This window comes from Sturnus vulgaris, chromosome 10 (assembly GCF_052056855.1).
Source record: "Sturnus vulgaris isolate bStuVul1 chromosome 10, bStuVul1.hap1, whole genome shotgun sequence".
Classification (NCBI taxonomy): Eukaryota; Metazoa; Chordata; class Aves; order Passeriformes; family Sturnidae; genus Sturnus; species Sturnus vulgaris.
The window spans coordinates 24,346,337-24,366,157 of NC_142252.1; the positions used below are offsets into that span (position 1 = coordinate 24,346,337).

A 19,821-nucleotide genomic window follows, 5' to 3' on the forward strand; every position below is an offset into this window, starting at 1 on the left:
AACCTTGTCCCATCAGCACCCCAACCTTGTCCCAACAGCACCTCAATCCTGTCCCAGGAGCACCCCAGTCCTGTCCCATCAGCACCCCAGCCCTCTCCCAGCAGCACCCCATGATTTATTCACTGCCCACGTGTTCAGCCCTGTCCTCCTGTCCCCACGCTGCCCAGGAGCGAGCCAGGACGTGTCTGCTGTATCTGGTGAACCAGCTGGCCAACATGGAGCACTCCTTCCACCACATCCTCCTGCTGGAGATCAAGAGCCTCACCGACAGTTTCTGCAGCATCCTGGGCTCCCAGAGCAGGGACATTTATCGGATGAGCAACAGCTTCTCTGCCATCGCCCGCCTGCTGGCACGGCAGCTGGACCACGACGGAGCTGCAGCACCCAGGTACTGCCAGACCTGCCCTGCCCTGGGCTCTGCTGCTGCCTGAGTCTTACCTTCCACATTTCCACACTCTCTACCCTATTGGTGTGTGATTCTGAATTTTATATCAAGTGTTCCAAGGTCTCCTCCCAGCTCAGGCACACCAAACAATCCTTTGCCAGCCCCACAACCAAGGACACGCTGCAGCTCCAGCCCCAAAAAGTGCAAAGAGCAGAGAATGGAGGAGAGAATGTGGGAGGGTGGGACTGCAGAACCTGGAGCTGGGGTTGGACAATGAACCCCAATATGTGATATATATTATTACACACACACACACATATATATATGTAATATATTTCACACTTATATAAGTGTGAAAACTCAATATTCAGGTTCATCTTGGGTGTAGACTTGACCAGGCTCCTGCACTGCCCAAGGTGAATCCTTTGAAGCCTTTTAATAAATCTCTGCTTTATTCCTCTAACTCTGCCCAGACTCTGTCCCAGGCATCAAAATTCCCATTAAATCTCCTCCCATTGCCATGAGGAAAGCCATGCCCCAGATAAGTAGACTTAAGCAAGCTATAAAGCCTTGGTTAAAAATAAATCAATGAAGTCAGGCCCCACAATTATCATTGAGTTTATTCTAGAAAATGCCCACTGAGGTTGATGAGAACAATGGCTGGCACAGCTCCCTGATGGAGATTTGTCCAAAAAAACTCTGAGATAAATTTCTGAAGCATCCACAGAGAGATTTCTGCTCACTCAGCTGCTCCTGACTGTGCATCCTAAGGTTAAAGCATTGTGATGTTTGTCATGGTGAGGATAGAAATGTTATTTAAATACAGGGTGCCAGTCACTTCTAATTAGTGAGAGATTTATAATTAGAGTTGTCTATACTGCAGTGGGTCAGGGGGGGCACAGAGGAATAGTGATTCTTTGGAAAAATGGAACACAGATGTCAGAAAACTCCTAAGGGTGAAGGCCAGCCCTGGAGCCAGGCTGGGAGCAGTGGAGCCAAAACAGTGAGGTCAGTGGAGAAATTAAAAATTGGTGTCCTGGAGAGAGGTAAAAATGAAAAAGGAGAGGAACTCAGACAGAGCCCCTCCTCTGACTGTGAGAAATATCCAAGCTTCACCTGGTGGCAGAACCTCAGCAGAAACCAGCCCTCCATTTATGGTTGAAAAATTACTTTATTTGTTAAAATACTGTGATATTCCTATTCATTATTATATTCTGTGCTTAACATTTATCTCTAGAGCTGCTAGAAAATCAGTTAAAGACAAGGTTTTCATCCAAAGCTGGCTGTTTCTCTCTAAAATTCTCTTTGTTAAAGACTGGCTGAAGTGTAGAAGCTTCATTGTCTGTATGAGTGTGGTTACAGATTATTTTCTCTCTCTGCTCCTTCATTTTATTTATTTCTCCATTTATTTTAAATTTCATTGCCTCTCCAACCCTCTGTGCCATCATTATCTCAACATGGCTGTGTGAGATCACAGCAAAAGCTGTTTTTTTGCAGAGTTTTTAGCTATTTGGTTTTACATTTCAGGCCTGTATCAAGCAGAGTTTCAGCTCAATCAGACAAGGCTGAATGAGAGCTCTCTGCTGATTTTAGCAGAGTTGATTTTGACTCGAGGTTGGGACCAGTCCAGTTGTGGAGGTGGAAGTGCCCTCCCAGCTCTGGAGCTGCTGCAACCCAAAGTGTTTGTGCTGTGGAAGGAAACCAGGATTTAATGTGTGTGCCTGGATTTTAACCAGTCCTCCCCAAACCCCTGTGTTTACAGGAGGAAAAGCTGATTTCTGCAGAGCCATGGCTGCTCCAGGGTTGTTTGATACAGGGAATTTTACATGCAGGGACTGGGGAGCATAATTAAAACCAGGCCATGCTCTGCTGCTCCTTACTGTCCCAAAATTGCAAGTTGTTCAGTCCCAGAGGGGCTTTTAAAGACCATGCACGGGGTTTTAATGGATTTATCCAACCTAGAGGGGCAGTGTAGTCAATTAAAGGGAAAGAAAGGTTCAAAGTCCTCGTTGTGGGTCCTCGTTGTGCTGCTCCTGCCAGTGGTGTGGCTGCTTGGAATTGTTTTATACTGGGAGAGGAGAGATTTGGGTTAAATAGGAGGAAATTCTTTACTCAGAGGGGAGGGAGGCTCTGGCACAGGTTCCCAGAGAAGTCCCTGGATCCCTGGAAGTGTCCCAGGCCAGGTTGGACATTGGGGTTGGAGCAGCCTGGGACAGTGGGAGGTGTCCCTGCCATGGAATGGGATGGGATAGGATGGGATTTAAGGTCCCTCCAACCCAACCCATTCTGGGATTCAGAGATTCTGAGCAATTTCAGCATCAATTCCAATGGAATTACACAGGCAGACAGTGACAGGATAAGGGGGAATGGCCTTAAAACAAAGGAAGAAAAAGAAAGAAAGATTTGGATTAGATACTGGGGAGAAATCCCTTCCTGGGAGGATGGGGACAGCCTGTCACAGCCTGGGACAGTGGGAGCTGTCCCTGCCATGGGATGGGATGGGATGGGATGGGATGGGATGGGATGGGATGGGATGGGATGGGATGGGATGGGATGGGATGGGATGGGATGGGATGGGATTTAAGGTCCCTCCAACCCAAACCAGTCTGGGATCCTGCTGACAATCCCACGATCTTTTCTCCACCTCTTGCCTTATTTAAACTTTCTAGTCCATCCAATTTGAGGAGATGATTTTCTCTCCCTCGACAAACCACGAGCACCTGACCCACGCTCGTGGCCTCCATGTGCTCAGAGGTGAAGGCCTGGCCACAATCCCAGGTGTGTTTTCATTCATCTCCCTTTGGGATGCTCTGTATCCCACTGTGAGCATCCCCCCAGTGTGAGAATGGTGCTGCTGCTCTGGAGAAATGTCCTTTATGCATAAATGTATAAATGTATAAATGCATCACCTGGACACTGAGGTGCATTTGTGCAGAGGATTTAAAGCATGAAGCCCTCAGCAGCCTGGCACTATTTTTGGCATTTTAGATCCTCCTTCTCCTCCTTCTCCTCCTTCTCCTCCTTCTCCTCCTTCTCCTCCTTCTCCTCCTCCTCCTCCTCCTCCTCCTCCTCCTCCTGCAAACATCTTTGGTGTAAACTGATCCTTCTGGAGCAGCCTCAGCAGTGCCTCTTTTCAAGGCTGCAGACAAGGCTTGGTTTGAGTGGAGCTGGAAGGGCTGCCAGGCATCCCAGTGGGGTGGGCTGGAGCCTTCTCTGGGGTTTTGGGGGGGTTTTGTGCCTTTGGCTCCCCAAGGAGCTGCTGTGAGCACGAGGCTGGTGCACAGGAGAGCTCCTGGGCACTCCTCTGCTTCCCACTTGGAAATCCTGGCACCAACAGGGGCAAAAATGAGGAGTTGGCTTGAGGAGCCCACCCTCCACGCCCTAGGAGTGACTTTTTTCTGCTCTACACATGGAAAATAGGATTCATCCACGTTTCTTTTCCAACCATAACGATATTTTGATTCTTTAGGGGAAGTATTTCCTTGCATTCCCTTCACAAAGCCCTGGAGCTCAGCAGGAAGGATGCTGGACAAAGAGGTGCTGTTTGAAACCCCATTTTGAATTCCAAGCATCACCAAGGCTCCCTGGTTGGGGTCTGTCACTCCCAAAGCCCACCAGTCCATCAATCCCCTCTCTGTGCCCTGAGGCTTTGCCCATATTTACACAGGGAACAGAAGTTTTCCTTCCAGCTCAGCTCCCACAATGGCAGCAGTGTTGGGAGCTGTGACTGCTTTCCAATAAATTAAATCTTGTCCTACATCCCCAGAAAGTTCTGTTAGGAAAGGTCACATCAAGGGTCTTTATTACAGAAGAATATTTTTCAAGTGCTCCTCAGTGTTAATATATTATGAGCTCTTGCTTGAATTAAAAACAAAGCAAGACAAAACTTGCCAGCTCCCCTGAGAAATATCCCGAGCTGCCTTTATCAAAACAAGTAGAAAAGTGTATTTTGTGATGCCACATTTCTGGCTCTTAAAAAAAAAAAAAAAAAACTTGGCTTTTTACAATCGGTAATTTGCAGTTTGGGGAGTTTTTAATGGGCTCCCCCCCTGCGAGTGTGATTTTGTGGTTTTATATATCCATGATTTACAGATTTAGCTATTCAGATGTTTGTTCATGGGGGGGGGGGGGGGGGGAAGAAAATCAAACAAAAATTAGTCAGAAGCATAACAAACTTGTTTCAGAGCTGTGGGTAGAGTTTAAAAAGGAAATTGTGCCCAATCCCCTTGATTCTCCAAGAGATTCCTGATTTCTTTCTGCTGCCTCCGTGATTTTTTGGGCCAGTTCCTCCCAGTTTGCAGGAGTGAGATGGGATCATCCCAGCAGGAGAGGCAGAGGGGAAGGAGCAGTGATGCTCTTGCTGTTGGTCCCTGGGAAATCCAGTCCTGCTGCTGCTGCAGCATCTTCAAGGCAGAGTCAAAATACTCAAAATTCAGATTTCCAGCAAATATTTGGAGCTGAGTGTGTCTGCAGCCTCTGAGCAATGAGGAAACCCAGAAAAAGCCATTTTCAAAGCTGTTTGAGGGACATTTTTGCCAGCAGTTTCTTTTCCAGCAGATTTCTTTTGGTGCTGTAAAATCAACAGCTTCTCTTCCATTTATTTGAAAGTTACCTTTGAATTTTGCATGAAGATGTTCCATAGTGTGGCTGCTCATCCCTGGAAGTGTCCAAGGCTTGGGACAGTGGAAGTGTCACCTGGAAGGTGTCCAGGGGTGGCACTGGATGGGCTCTGAGGTCCCTTCCACCCCAAACCATTCCATGATTCTGTGATTTTAAGGCAAACATAACAAATCCAAAATAAGATCTGCTTGCCCTGCATTCCTACAAGTTCATTTGAACTCTTCATTTTCTCTTTGCTGAGCTGGAGTCACATTGCTCAGAACTTTTCTTGAGTTTTTTTAAAGGTATTTTTCTTTCTCAGAGTGCAATAATTCAGTAAGAACTGCATGTACTTTGGTCAAAGCTTTAAAACCACAGAATTTTATAAAGTCTACAAATAGCTTGACTTTTGCCTTGTGAAAATAATGCAATAAGTCAGTGTTTAGCAATTTTGAGAGAATGGTTGAGTTCAGATGAAAAGCTTTTGACTATCAGGGACAGAGCTGTGATTTGCTGGTGCTTGGAACTTTTTAATCCAGGGTTGTCAGAAATGTTCAATATTTCTGATCCATCAGATACATCAATCTAGAAGATGTTCCTGAAAATAACCTCAGGGAATCTTTGTTTAAATATAATTATTTTATCAGCTCCAAACCACCATTCCCAGGCAGAGAACAGCACAATGAACACAGGGTTAAACCTCTGCTTTCTGCTTCCTCAGGGTGGAAAACGACCCCGAGGCACAATGTCCTGCACCCCTGGATGATTTCAAATCTGTCATGAGTGGCAGTGAAGAAGATGAAAAGCTGCAAGTTAAAATTCAGGCTTTTGAAGAGAAAATAAACGTGGACAGCAGCACCCCTGGCTCAGTGAGGAGATACAGCCTGGGCCAGGTTTCTAAAGAAGAAAGGAAGGATATGAGGTTTAACAGGTATGGCTCTGGGAAACGTGTGAGGGGTTCAGGGAGATCAGTTTTGTCAGAAAACTTCATCCACACGTTGGAGGGTTTGTTCTGCTCATGGAATACCCACAGGCAGCATCAAACTCATTTTAAGGAATTTTTTGCATCCTTGAACTTAAGGGCTGGATGAAATCTTTCGAAATCCCAGAAGCACAGAATGGTTTGGGTTGGAAGGGACCTGAAAGTGTCACCCCTGCCATGGGGACACCTCCCACTGTCCCAGGCTGCTCCAAACCCCAATGTCCAACCTGGCCTGGGACACTGCCAGGGATCCAGGGGCAGCCACAGCTTCCCTAGGAAATCTATTTAATCTTTTCTGTGCCCTAAAGCAGCAAAAAGGGCAGGAAAACAACTGCACTGAGATATCACAGACAGGAAAGGCCCTGAGGGCATTTCTGGGGTGTTAACACTAAAAATATTTATCAATATTTACCAATATTTACCAATATTTACCAATATTTATCAGTATTTGCCAATATTTACCAGTATTTTCCAGTATTTACCAGTATTTACAATATTTATCAGTATTTACCAATTTTTGCCAGTATTTACCAATATTTTCCAGTATTTTCCAGTATGTACCAATATTTACCAATATTTATCAGTATTTATCAGTATGGAGCTCGTGGCTCAGGGAAAAGCTGCATTGTTATGATGTGATTTATTTATCATATTTTGATGATGTGATTTATTTATCACATTGTTATGATGTGATTTATTTATCACATTGTTATGATGTGATTTATTTATCACATTTTGATGATGTGATTGCTGGAGCAGCCACACCACCCCTGGGCTGGTGAGATCCTTGCATTGGGGCTGCCCTGCTGCCCCCCTGGCAGATGTTGGGATATGTGGATATCGTTTGGATATGATTTCACTTCATTTATTCATTAAAGCCGTGGCTTCAGCTCGGCTTTGGAAATGCAGATTTTTCCAGAAGGTTCTTGGTGAGCCCCACGCTGGGCTGGTTTTGGGGTGGTTTTTGTGCCTCTGTTCCAAACCTTTTTTTTTTTTTTTCCCCTCCCTCAGGTCCAAGAGCCTGGCCCTGCACGCTCTCAGGATGAAGGGGCTGAGCTCTGAGGGAGGCCAGGACGAGGACAACGGGGACATCCCTGCTGGCATCTCCTTCTCTGAGCTCTGCCTCAGCCAGGAACACCAGAAAGTTCCTTTGGGGCTCCAGCACGTGGGGAACCCCCTGGTTTCACAGCCCAGTCACCCCCAGGAAAAGGCTGGGCAGGACAGGGCAGGGACAGATGTGGAACATCAGGACAAGCTGTACCTGCACCTCAAGGACAACCTGGGCAAAGTCAAGGAGTTTGTGCTGGAGATGGGGAGGAGGATTCCCATCCCTGAGCAGTGTGTGATTGAAGGTAAGCAGGAGGAGCCTGAACACCCAGCCAAGGCAAAGGGCAGCAAAGACCCTCTGTGGGAATGAAGGAAATTAATGTGATTCTGTAGAAGTTGATCTGTTGGTTATTTTGAATTTTATTTATTCGTTGTTTATGAGATTATGTATTTTTTTGATTGGTGTTTTTATTTTGTTTATGTGTTTTGTATGAGTTTTGTAGGTAAGATGATTGGTTGTAGTTTAGAGTATTAGTGTTTATTTTTTATTTTGGGTTTTTTCATTTTGGTATTTTCTTTTTTAGTTTTTTTTTTTTTTTTAATTTAGCACAATTTATTTTAGTAGCCTTGAAGAGTTTTAGAAAGTGCAATAGACTGCAGAAAACCACTTAAAAATGGTTTATCTAGTGCACCTGTTACAAACAATTTTAAACTAAGAAATGTAGAAACCCAGTTAAACATGCAGAGAAACAGCTAAATGTAGTTTGGCTGGTGCACTCAGTACAGGTATGGCCTAGACTGTTCAGACACAAAGGTCAGGAGCCTCGGGGCAGGACACTGCAACCACAGAACCCGAGGGCACAGCAGGGTGACATCCCCAGTGGGCTGGGTTGGGTTGGATCCCATCTCACCAAGCCCTGGGGTGCTTTAGTGTTTGCTGCTTTCATCCCTGGTGGGTCTGATCTGCTCCTCTTGGAAGTGAATGGGCTGGGTTGGGTTGGGTTTGGTTGGGTTGGATTGGATTGAGTTGGGTTGGGCTGGGTTGGGCTGGGTTGACTTGGATTGGATTGAGTTGGGGTGGGCTGGGTTGGGCTGGGTTGTGTTAGGTTGGGTTGAGCTGGGCTGGGCTGGGTTGACTTGGATTGGATTGAGTTGGGGTGGGCTGGGTTGGTTTGGGCTGGTCTGGGTTAGATTGGATTGAGTTGGGTTGGATTGGATTGGATTGAGTTGGGCTGAGCTAAATTGGGCTGGATTGGGTTGGATTGGGCTGAGTTGGGTTGGGTTGGGTTGGATTGGATTGAGTTGGGCTGGGTTGGATTGGGTTGGGTTGGATTGGGCTGAGTTGAGTTGGGCTGGATTGAGTTGGGGTGGGTTGGTTTGGGATGGATTGGATTGAGTTGGGTTGGGCTGGATTGGGTTGGGGTGGGTTGGTTTGGGATGGATTGGATTGGATTGGATTGGATTGGATTGGATTGAGTTGGGCTGGATTGGGTTAGACTGGGCTGGGTTGGGTTGGGTTGGATTGGATTGGATTGAGTTGGGCTGGGTTGGGTTGGATTGGATTGAGTTGGGCTGGGTTGGATTGGGCTGAGTTGAGTTGGGCTGGATTGGGTTGGGGTGGGTTGGATTGGATTGAGTTGGGCTGGATTGGGTTAGACTGGGCTGGGATCCTCCTGCTTTTATTCCCTTTGCCATTAATTTAGGTGCCTCCAACCCCTCAGTGGTGGCCCTGAGCTGTTCACACCCAACCCTGCCATGGGCCACACTGAACCCAAAGAGCAGCTGCCTCAAGCAATGAAATTCAATTTAATTTGACAAATTAAATTTCCAGTCACTTCAAACATCACCTTCTAATACAGCATCACTTCAGCTCCATCAACTGAAGTGATAAAAGATTTATTTCTTTCCTTTCTCAGTGTCAAGAAGTGCAAAAGCAGTTTCCACTCATAGAAGGGATATAACTCTTTCTCTAGATATATTTTAAAAGTTCATGCTTGGGAAGAATTTCCTAAATACTTTAAATTCCAGGTTTAGTAGTTGAAATAGTTATTTGGTAGAATTAAGGATGAAACTTGTATTCCATAAAATTCCAGTGAAAACATGAGAGTGAACAATGTGGCTTTTGAAGTGCTGAGTGCTCTGACTCCACATTAATGAAATCCCATATATTGAATATTTTTTAATGTATTGCTCAGTTTCCTTTCTGCAATACTTCTTATGATACATCCTAGGCACGTGACTATTTCTAAATTCATTCAAACTCTTGTAATTTCCTGAAAATCCTCAGCTAGCATTCCTGGGGAAATTCCTTGAGCAGGGACACGTGCAGAGCAGAGATTTATGGCACTCGTTCTAAATCTATGGAAGAAATTCAGCCCTGCTCGTTCCACTGGGGACAGCTCTGGTAATATTCCAGATATTGCACAAACCACTCCAAAAACCTGCAATTATTGCACTTCAGAGATCCCCAAACTCTAACAGGGCTCACTCCAAGGCGTGTTTTACATTTCACCAACGTGTTTAGCAGAAAAAAAAAAAAAAAAAAAAAAAAAAAAAAAAAAAACAAGATTAGGAAACGTGAATCAACATAGCTGGCTGAATTTTGGCTGTGTGGGAGCCTTGAACTGGAAATTTAATGTGTGAGCAATTTAATTTAAATTTAATGTGTGGAAGAGATGAAAAGCTAAGAACTCCATAGCAAAGGCCTCGTGGCACAGATATTTGAAGGAAGGAGTGGCAAAACTTGAGTGCAAATTCCCAACTTTTCCTTGCCTTGCTCAGGGATTTCTGTGGCAGCTCTGGGGGGTCAGCAGGGTGACAATGGAACTTCGAGAAATTTCCAAAGGGTGTTGGGCCAAATTCTGCTCTCTAAACCTGAATTCCAGCCCTGCTTGTATTTCTGCTCCTGGTGGGGCAGCCTGGCTGGGAATGGGGTGAATTCCTCATGGTTTAAACCCAGACTGGGGACTCCTCCAAAAGGGGATGTGAGGACAGAAATAGATAAAAATATATAAAAAGATATAAAAGATATAAAAATATATAAATAGATAAAAATATAAAAAGTACAGGAATATCTATATAAAAATACAGGAATACATATGATATATAAAAATATTAAAAGTACAGGAATATATATAAAAATACGGGAATGCATATAATATATAAAAATATAATATAGAAAAAATATAATATATATCTATAGATAAATATATGTATGTATATATATATTTATATATTTTTAAAAACACAGGAATATCCCAATTTTCCTGTAAGCCCCCTCAGACCTGGCCACTAATGTGTCCCAGGTGTCCCTGCCCAGGAGCTGGAGATGCTGTGATTTTAGGATTGCCTGCATCAATTCTTGAAGGATAAAGGATAAAATTGACTGCAGGAGTGTGAGGAAAATCAGAGATGTCCATGTGGAATAAATGGACTCTGCAGCCTGGAAAAAGAGATTTTCAATATGAGGAGTGACTGGGAGGATGAGCTGAGTGTGTGCCCTGCTCCAGGTGCAATGAAGTTGTCACAGGCCAGTTCAAAGCACACAAATCAGGCCCCTCTGCTCTGTGAAATCGTCTGTGATTTGAAAATTGGCTTTTTTTTGCTCTTGACTCAGATGTTTGCTGTGTAGGTCTTACCCCTCACTGAGTATTTTTGCTTTCCAGGGTGTGATTTGCAGGCTCCTTGTTGACTTCTAAGCTCATTCCATTTTTTATTCCGTGTCCAAATGGATGTAACATTAACTGGAGTGTCAGATTTTACAGCTGGGAAGGTTGAGAAGTGTCAGGGTGGATGCACGAACTGCCTGTGACAGTTTGGAGATTCCTCATGCACACCTTGAAAAATTGCCATGTCAGCCCTGTTGTTTGAGATTTCCAGATTTTTTTGGCTGGCTGTGCCTCGGCCAGGGGAGAGCTGTGAGTTGGGGGATGATCCTGCAGCAGGAGCAGGGTTAGCCCTGAGCTCCTGGCCAGATTTTATCCTAAAGGGAAGGGCTGGGCTGGGCTGGGGGTGTTTCACAGAGCAGACAACTGCAGCACCTCACTCCTGTGCTTAAGGGAATTTTTTTTTTTGGGATAACGCTGCAGTGAGAGAGGGGATTTGAGCTGGGGCAGAAAGAAGGAACCCAAACCCACAAAAATCCCATTTATTGGTTCAGTTCCTGCTTAGTCTGAAGCTTCGTGTCCTGGCCCACATTTCTGACATACCTGAAGCAATTTGAGGCATTTTTTAACATCGTGGTCATCACTTCAAGCCTCTTAATCCTGGGGAACTTTTCCTCAAAAGAAAAGAAAAACAAGCAGCCACCATATCTGTCAGGCTCTTCAGTTTTCACGGATTTCAGCAGAGTTTTTCCTCAGCCCATATTTTTTGGGGTGGATTAGGATCCTGTGCTCTCCAGGGTGATGCTGGTGGGAGCTGCCCAGGCCCTTCCAACCCCAACCACTGCAGGTTCTGGGGTGATTCTGTGCTTTTTGGTGTCGTGACCTGCCAGTGCTGCTCTGGGGACAGCCACAGCATCCAGCTGCCATTGGGGACACTCAGTTCCTCCTGGCACTGAGAGATTCTCCTGCAGAGCCCACCTGGGACAACCCTGATTTCTGATTTCTCTCCTTGTTTCCCACTGCCAGGACAGTCCCCAGACCCATGGCCAGGTTTATGCTGCTTTTGGGTGCAGATGATTCCCAGAAAGGGAATCAAACTGCTGGGTTTGGTTATAACCAAATATATATATATATCTATTTATATATATATATATATATATATATATATATTTGGTTATAAACACATATATATACACACACATGTAATACATATATATAATGTACATAATAACCAAATATACATATACACACATGTAATACATCTATATAATGTATATAATAACTATATATATATTTGGTTATAAACAAATATATATACACACATGTAACATAAATATATATATTATATCTATAATAACCATCTATATATAAGGACAGGCCCTTGTTTTCTGCTGTAGTTCTGCTCCATTTTTAGACAATTTGGATTAAAAAGCCACCATTAATGCTCAGAGCTCTGATTGTTGTTTGAGCTGCTGGAAAGAAAGTATTTGGCAATATCTGTGTGACAAGGCTGCTGAAGGGTTTGCCATCTCCTTTGGAAAGCACAGAGCCCTGGGAGCTCATGGAATCATTTCCCCCTCGTCACTGAGGCCACGTTCAGTGACATCCAAGGGAAAATATCAGAAGGCTTTTGCAGCAGTCACTGCTGGCTCCTGGGTGCCATGCAGGAGGAAATCCATGCAGTGAACATTCCTGGCAGAGGAGGAGGAGGAGGAGGAGGAAGCACAGGGGGAGCAGGTTGCAGCGTGCTGGCCCCCAGGGTGGTTGTTATTATGTTTTATGTGGTACTGAGGGGTAATGGGGACCAGATGGATGGAAAAGCTCATTGCTCCCCTGCAGTGCTCACCCCTGCTCCGACCTGAGAAATTCCAGCATTCCATCAGCCAGAGCCTGATTGGGAACAGATGGGGCTGGGGTCCTGCAGTGGGATCACAGAGCTGGGGAGGCTCAGCACAGCTCACAGCAAACAGGAGCTGCCCTTCCATCCCACCCCAAATGCATCCCAAAGGTCAGGGACGAGTGGGGATGGCAGTGCCACCACTCAGGATGGCCAGGGTGATGCTGCTGATCCAGGCTGTCAGACTGCAGGAATTCCCAGAGCCACAGGCAGAGGGCTGGGAATGCAACCAGCTCTTCCCTGGATTCCCTTACACACATCCTGGGGGCTTCACCCTGCCCTGGGAGCAGATCTGCTCTCCAGGTGAGCTTTACCTGGCACCTGGGACACTCCTGTGCGTGGTGGCATCAACCAGAGCACTTGGACTTGGAGCAACCTGGTCTAGGGGGAGGAAGGGGAGGTAGAACAGGATGAGCTTTAAGGCTCTTCCAGCCCGGTCTGTGATTCTGGGATGATTTTGTGGCTCCTGAGCTCCTGGCTTTGCCCCCTTGGATGTGAAGCCTGTGCTGAGTGCCTCGTTGTTGGTGTCCACCCCCATTCCAGCCCTGCCATCTCTTAGTGTTGGTGTAACTCACTGGAGGTGAAACCTTGGGACTGACTTATGCCCTGCACACCGAGTTAGCAGTGTTAAAAACAATATAAAGTAGCATTTCTTGAAGCTGCTGGCTTTAAAAATTGCCCTCTCCTCCTATAAACGTATTTATTGCTTGCATACTTCTTGTAACCCAAACTGAAGAGGTCAGGCAAAGGAAAATGAGGAAGCTGAAAAAGCTTAAACCCAAAATTTGAAAAGTTGCATCCATTTCTTATTGGTTCCATGTTTATGTGTGGGTTTGATTCTATTTAGGAAATTTATGGGCATATTTTTACTCCTATTAACAGATTTCATTTAATAGTAAAGGATTACCAACATAAATCAAATAATGCATTAATTGTTCCCAGAGCCAGTGACTCTGTACCCTCCTGGTTCAGCCCAGCATGTGAAGCTGGAATAGGTAACAATTAACAGCTCTGCTGACATTCCTCTGGTTATATTTTGTTCTTTTTTCCCCAGGCACAACCACTCGGTTGTGAACTTCAAAATTGCAACATACATTCCCTTGTTTCCTGTAGGAATAACAAATTGTTGCTTATTCCCTTGCTGGAAGGCAGAGGCTGGCCAGGAGCTGGGCTGGGAAATGTTCCTTGGCTGGAGGAACCTTTCCTTGGGGTCTAGATCAGTCTTTGGGGCATTTGGTGACTGTGTGGGGTGGGTTTGTGTCCTGTGCTGCTCTTCACGTGTTCTCACGTTTTAAAATCCTTTTCTTGTGGTGATTGGACCCTCCTGGCCAGGCTGAGGAAGGAGGAGAATGAAAGCAGGTAATGAACAGGCAGGAGAAGAAAATGGTCTGAAACTGCCAGAGGGCAGGGATGGATGGGATATTGGGAAGGAATTCCTGGCTGAGAGAGGCTGGGATGGAATTCCCAGAGAAGCTGTGGCTGCCCCTGGATCCCTGGAAGTGTCTCAGGCCAGGCTGGGCATTGGGCTTGGAGCAGCCTGGGATGGTGGAAGGTGTCCCTGCCATGGCAGGGATGAAATTAGATTATCTTTGAGTTCTCTTCCAATCCAAGCCACTCCACGATTCCATGACTCTGCTGACCTTGGAATAACTGATATTCCCTGCTAGAGAAGGAACTGGTGGTCCATGGCAAGCTGCTGGAAGGTGCACGTAGCACTCGTGGGCTGTTATCAGCCAGGGCCAGACTCAGCACATCAAAGAGAGCAGAGCAGCCCTGAGTCACAGCCCAGCTCATTCCCGAGGCTGGGGCATTGTCTGGGAAGGAGATTTCTGCAGTGGGGAGTGACAAATGAGGGCTGGAGTGACAAATGAGGGCTGGAGTGACAAATGAGGGCTGCATTGTCCAGGAACTTTGTGCTCAGCCAGCCAGGGCTCCGCTCTGGAGCTGCCGTGGATTTTGGCACGTGTGCTCCTCAGTGTCACCAACAGAACCTTGCTCAACACTTTTCTCAGCAGCTCCTGTTTCTCCGCAGATCCTTTGCCATTTTTTTTTTTAGCCTGCAGCATTCAGGGATGTCCTTCCCAGCCCGTCAAACACGATCTTAGCAGGGGCTGCCCCTCCTGCTCCCAGCGTTTTTGTCAATCCGTGGTTTTGTAACTGTGTTCCAGGGAGGAGGAAGGACAAACTGCCTGCTCCCCTTCACGTGGTTTAGGGTCAATTTTAGCTCCGAGTCATTTCCCATCTCAAACATCAACTTTTCACACACATGGCCCGAAGCCAAGCCTGGATTTCTGCTTGAGTGCATCAGTGAAGGTTTTTTTAGCATCTGTGAGGGGTCTGCAGTTTGGAAGAGCATCTGTCAACAGCCTCCTTGGAAATGTCATTGTGTGCTCTCCTGTGCCCCAGGAGTCAGGATGAATCTAATTAACCCCTTTGGCTTCCCAAACTCCTCTGTTCTAGTGAACACGAGCAGGTTTGGGTAATTCAACTCAAGTTTCCTCCATAGCCAGCGCTGCCAGTGTGTGGATTTTATGGCACTAATGCAAGAGAAGTGGATTTATGCCCCATTTTTCCTTGCTGGGTGTGTTGATCATGGGATGTGACTCAGTCTCTGGCTGTCCTGGTGAGTTACCGTGGGGAGAAGGGGGAAGGAATGAAATGCTCAAAGAAAATCTCCTAACTGGAAAAATGAGTTGTGGCTTTTGAGAAAACGTGACTAAGCTGAGATGGTTTCTGGATCTCCTGACAAGGACAGGCTGAGAGCAGAGGCAGCCTCTGTGTCCAGCAACAACTTGAAATGTTTGGCTTTAACATTTGCCATCTAATCAAGATGTGAATGCACAGCAGGGAAATGTAATAAATCCAGTATTTCATGTAAAAGTGAGGAATGAGTTTACCAGAGGTACAAAAGAATGCATTGTCAGAACGAAGTGTCAGTGGTCAGATTGTCACTGAAAATGCAGAAAATCTAAAAGTGGGATGTTGGAATCTGCCAGAAATGCTGCAGAGAGGCCAGATGGCTGCGAGGCTGGGAGCAAAGCCTCCAGAAGCTGGCAAGGAGAAACCATTTCCTCATCCCTTGACAAAGGTGTTTGGGTTTGAAATGGCTTCACATGCACACAGGGCAGGGGTGGATGGGATATTGGAATTCCTGGGTCAGATGGGATGTTGGGAAGGAATTGTTCCCTGGGAGGGATGGAATTCCCAGAGCAGCTGTGGCTGCCCCTGCATCCCTGGAAGTGTCCAAGGCCAGGCTGGAGCAGCCTGGGACAGTGGAATAGGGTGGGATTTAAGGTCTTTCCAACCCAAACCATTCCATGATCTGTAATATTTAGCAAAAGCAGAATTGTGCACCTCAACGGCTCCATTTCCAGTTAAAACCATTTCCTCAACTGGGATCCCACAAGTGTCAGCTGGGGCCTGATAGGGCAGGAGTTTTCCAACAAACTTTTTAAAATAAGGATAGGGGATACCCAGCTTTGATGGATCTGATGGTTTGATATCCCAAACACAGGAGAAAGCACAAAGGCTTTGAACAGCCTGGCTGGGCTGTGCTGCCCCTGCTGCATTTGGCAGTAAAGGGTTAATGGGTGAGCCTTGAAGCACTGAATTCTGAATTTCTCTCCTTCTTTAAGGGTGCAGACACATCAGTGCCCTGCTGACTGCAGCAGTGTCCCAAATCCTGACTGGATGTTTCCCCACAGGGGCTCTGAGTTTCTCTCTGGCTTGTGGCTGATTTTGATATTCAATGATTTCAGTATTCCATGATTTCAATATTCCATTATTTCAGTATTCCATGATTTCATTATTCCATGATTTTGATATTCCATTATTTCGATATTCCATGATTTCAGTATTCCATTATTTTGATATTCCATGACTTTGATATTCCATGACTTTGATATTCCATCATTTCCATATTCCATTATTTCAATATTCCATTATTTTGATATTCCATGATTTCAGCATTCCATGATTTCAGTATTCCATGATTTCGATATTCCATGACTTCAATATTCCATTATTTCGATATTCCATTATTTCAATATTCCATTATTTTGATATTCCATGATTTCAGTATTCCATTATTTCAGTATTCCATGATTTTGATATTCCATGATTTTGACATTCCATAATTTCCATATTCCATTATTTATATATTCCATGATATCGATATTCCATGATTTTTATATTCCATGACTTTGATATTCCATGATTTCAATATTCCATGATTTCTATATTCCACTATTTCATTATTCCATTATTTCGATATTCCATTATTTCAATATTCCATGTATTTCTTTGCAGACACTGTTCAAAGCTGTGTGGCAAAGCTGTTCTTCAGCTGTCCCCTGAAGGGCCACTACTGCCTGTACAGCAAATCCAGCTTCACCCTGGTGAGCCAGCAGCCTCCTCTCTGGATCCACATCATGTTCCTGTTCCAGCAGGTGAGAGCCACGACATCCAGGGCCACCTCTGGGCTGCTCACCTGGCACCTGGACAAGAATTTTAATGGTTAAACTCATTAAATTCCCCTCTAGCTCACAGTCATTAGTGACCCTCGTGATCCCTCAGAAATTCATTTGATTGGGCTGAAGTTATTTTGTGCTTTATAGGTTTGGGGTTTTTTTTTTTTATTTCTGTTAAATACCCCAAATTCAAACTGGCTGGGGAGATTACAAAGTCTGGGGATAAAAAAGTGGGACCAAAACCATATTGTTCTTATTCAGGCAAAACTTCCAGCAAGTCCCAGATGCTTTGGAAGCAGCCAGGAGCTGGCAGTGGATTCCAGGGGAGCAGCAGGAGGAGGTTGGAGGGGCAGAACCCACCGGGGTTCTGAGGTTTGGACCGAGCAGAATTTGTAAATCTGCTCAGTGCTGCTCCACCAGCCTTCAAGTGACTTTCCTGTGTTTAATGTTGTTTCCAAGCACAGCCCAGTATTTGGAAATGTGTGGAATTTCCTGACAGGTTACAAAGAGTGTGAAATTAAGAGAGAGCCCTACATTCAGATGGGGTTTGAGTTAAAATGCAATATTCATTTTCTGAACACACACTGAGCCTTTCACTGCACTTCATCCCATCCCAAGGCAGCCTTGCAAACACCCAGGATTTCTCCAAAATGCAGCACAGTGAGGGATGCTGTGGAGGGAACAGCCTGGATTGCTCTGCCCTGTGTGTTTTCCTAGAAATAAACACTTTTCAAGAACACTGGTCAATTCATCAAAGAAATATTAATGGAGAGTTCTACTGTGTTTCAAAACTCTTGGATGGAAATTGGGAACTGATGAGTGCAGGACAGCAGGATTAGGCTGGATGAGTTTGCTCAGAAAAAGGAGACAGAAAGTCCATCCAGAAATCCCACATTTGAAGGACATTGCCCATATTGTGAAATCAAATATTTGCAGTATGGAAAATCAGATTTGTTCGTGCACTCTTATCTTGGCTTATAAATGCATTCTTTAATTAAAAGATCACAGGGGAGATACAGGAAAGGCACAAAAGTTTCTCTCAGCCACAGAGCTCCTGCACCACTGACTTTGTGAGCAGCTGATGCAACAAATTTGGTGCTGTTGGAATTCCAGGATCGTTCCTGGTGCTGGAAGTTGGGATCCCCACTGTCCCTTGGCTCAGGGAGCTCTGGGGGTGACAGCACCCACCCCAACAAGGGCTCCTCCTGTCCTGGGAGTGCTCAGTGGCCCAGAAATTTGGGATTTTTGAGCTTTCTGGCACTGACCCTCAGGAGAACACTGCTTTGGACAGGAGGCCTTGGAGAAGGATTCCAAATTTGAGTGCTGGAGTTAAAATCACGGGTGTGTGGTTAAATAGAAATGTGTGATTGCACATGGGGAAGGGTTTGGAATTTGGAGCTTTTATAATATAATAACATATTGTAATGCAATAGAATATTAACATTTTGTTATAATATTAACATTTATTATAATATTAACATTTATTATAATATTAACATTTTTAAAATAATATTAACATTTATTATAATATTAACATTTTGTCTCAGTATGAGATAAAATGAAGGATTTTTGGGTATTATCTCTTTTCTGTTTTCTTCCCTCTTCTCCATGATTTCAGGCAGTTTTTGGTTGGACAGTCAGTGCTGCCCTGAGGGTCACAGGAGTTTGGTTATTGGGTCAAAAGTATCAATTATATAAGTATTACTTCTCTATTGGATTATTTAGCTTTAAAAGATCTTGTAACCAGCTGGATCCAGAGCCCCATTTTGCTCACTTTTAACTGGTAGCTAAAAGTGTTACAAAACTCTCTGTACTTTAAATCAAATTTAATAAGCAACCAAGCCCAAACACGAAAAAATTAACCTCCTTCGTGTTTTTAATCCTAACTCTAAATAAAATTAAAAAAAATTAAAAATACAAACAAACCACTAATTAAATAGTACAAACACCACCTTTACATTCAGCTGCTGAGAAATCCTGCACTCTGTGCTGAGAGTGGAGTTTTCCCTCCTGTATTTTCATCTCCTCTCTGCTCAGTGCACCCAAAACTCTGCTCTTGCTGCTGCAGAGCTGAAGGAGCTCCAAAAAAAAACCCACACAGTCTTGGGGTGACTTCATAATACTTTATAATACTTTATAATACTTTATATTACTTTATAATACTTTATATTACTTTATATTACTTTATAATACTTTATAATACTTTATATTACTTGTATAAGCCAGGTTGCAACCCACGAAAGGAACTCCTCTGAATGTGTCATCTCTTCAGAGCAGAGAGAGGTTTTGCTGTTTAGTATTGTTCATTTTTTGTGCTGGGGAGTGCTTTGCCTGTTAAATAAACTTTTTTTTTTCCACTTTTCTCCTGGGAAATATTTCCCTGAACCACTCGGGGTAGGGCTGCTTGAATCTGTTTCCTATAGAGACCCCATTCAGAGGTTTCCTCCCTAAATTTGCCCAAACCAGGGCACCCAGAGCCCTGCAGGGATGTGAAGCATCCCCTCACTCTGGCTGGAATTGCCAGGTGTGTTCCAGCTCCTCACCCAGGGCTCTGTGTGGTGATAAATTAACAGAAACCTTTTAATCAAATAATTACAGATAAATTACAGAACCCTGTAGTGGTGATTGCAGGGTGAGCCACAGACCTCAGACACTGTGGGATGTGCACCAAGCTTCAAAAACCCCAAAGGAAATGAGATGATTTGGTGTCGTGTCTGAGCCTGCTGATCCATCAGAATTCCCTATGGAGAGCTGGGCTGACCCCTGGGAATTCCCAGAGGACAAGAAGCTCTTCGGTGATGACTGAGTGAAAAAAAAAAAAAAAACAAACCCTGAAA

At 44.8% G+C, this 19,821-nt stretch overlaps 1 protein-coding gene across 1 annotated transcript in view; it reads left to right on the plus strand.

Annotated features, from left to right (window-relative positions):
• Window positions 1–19,821, plus strand: part of VEPH1 (ventricular zone expressed PH domain containing 1) — a 66,200-nt gene that overhangs the window by 29,953 nt on the left and 16,426 nt on the right. The window contains exons 8-11 of the mRNA XM_088171101.1: window positions 168–388; window positions 5,706–5,915; window positions 6,978–7,318; window positions 16,824–16,963. Of these exons, the coding sequence (XP_088027227.1) occupies window positions 168–388; window positions 5,706–5,915; window positions 6,978–7,318; window positions 16,824–16,963 (912 nt within the window). The remainder of the gene's footprint in view (window positions 1–167; window positions 389–5,705; window positions 5,916–6,977; window positions 7,319–16,823; window positions 16,964–19,821) is intronic.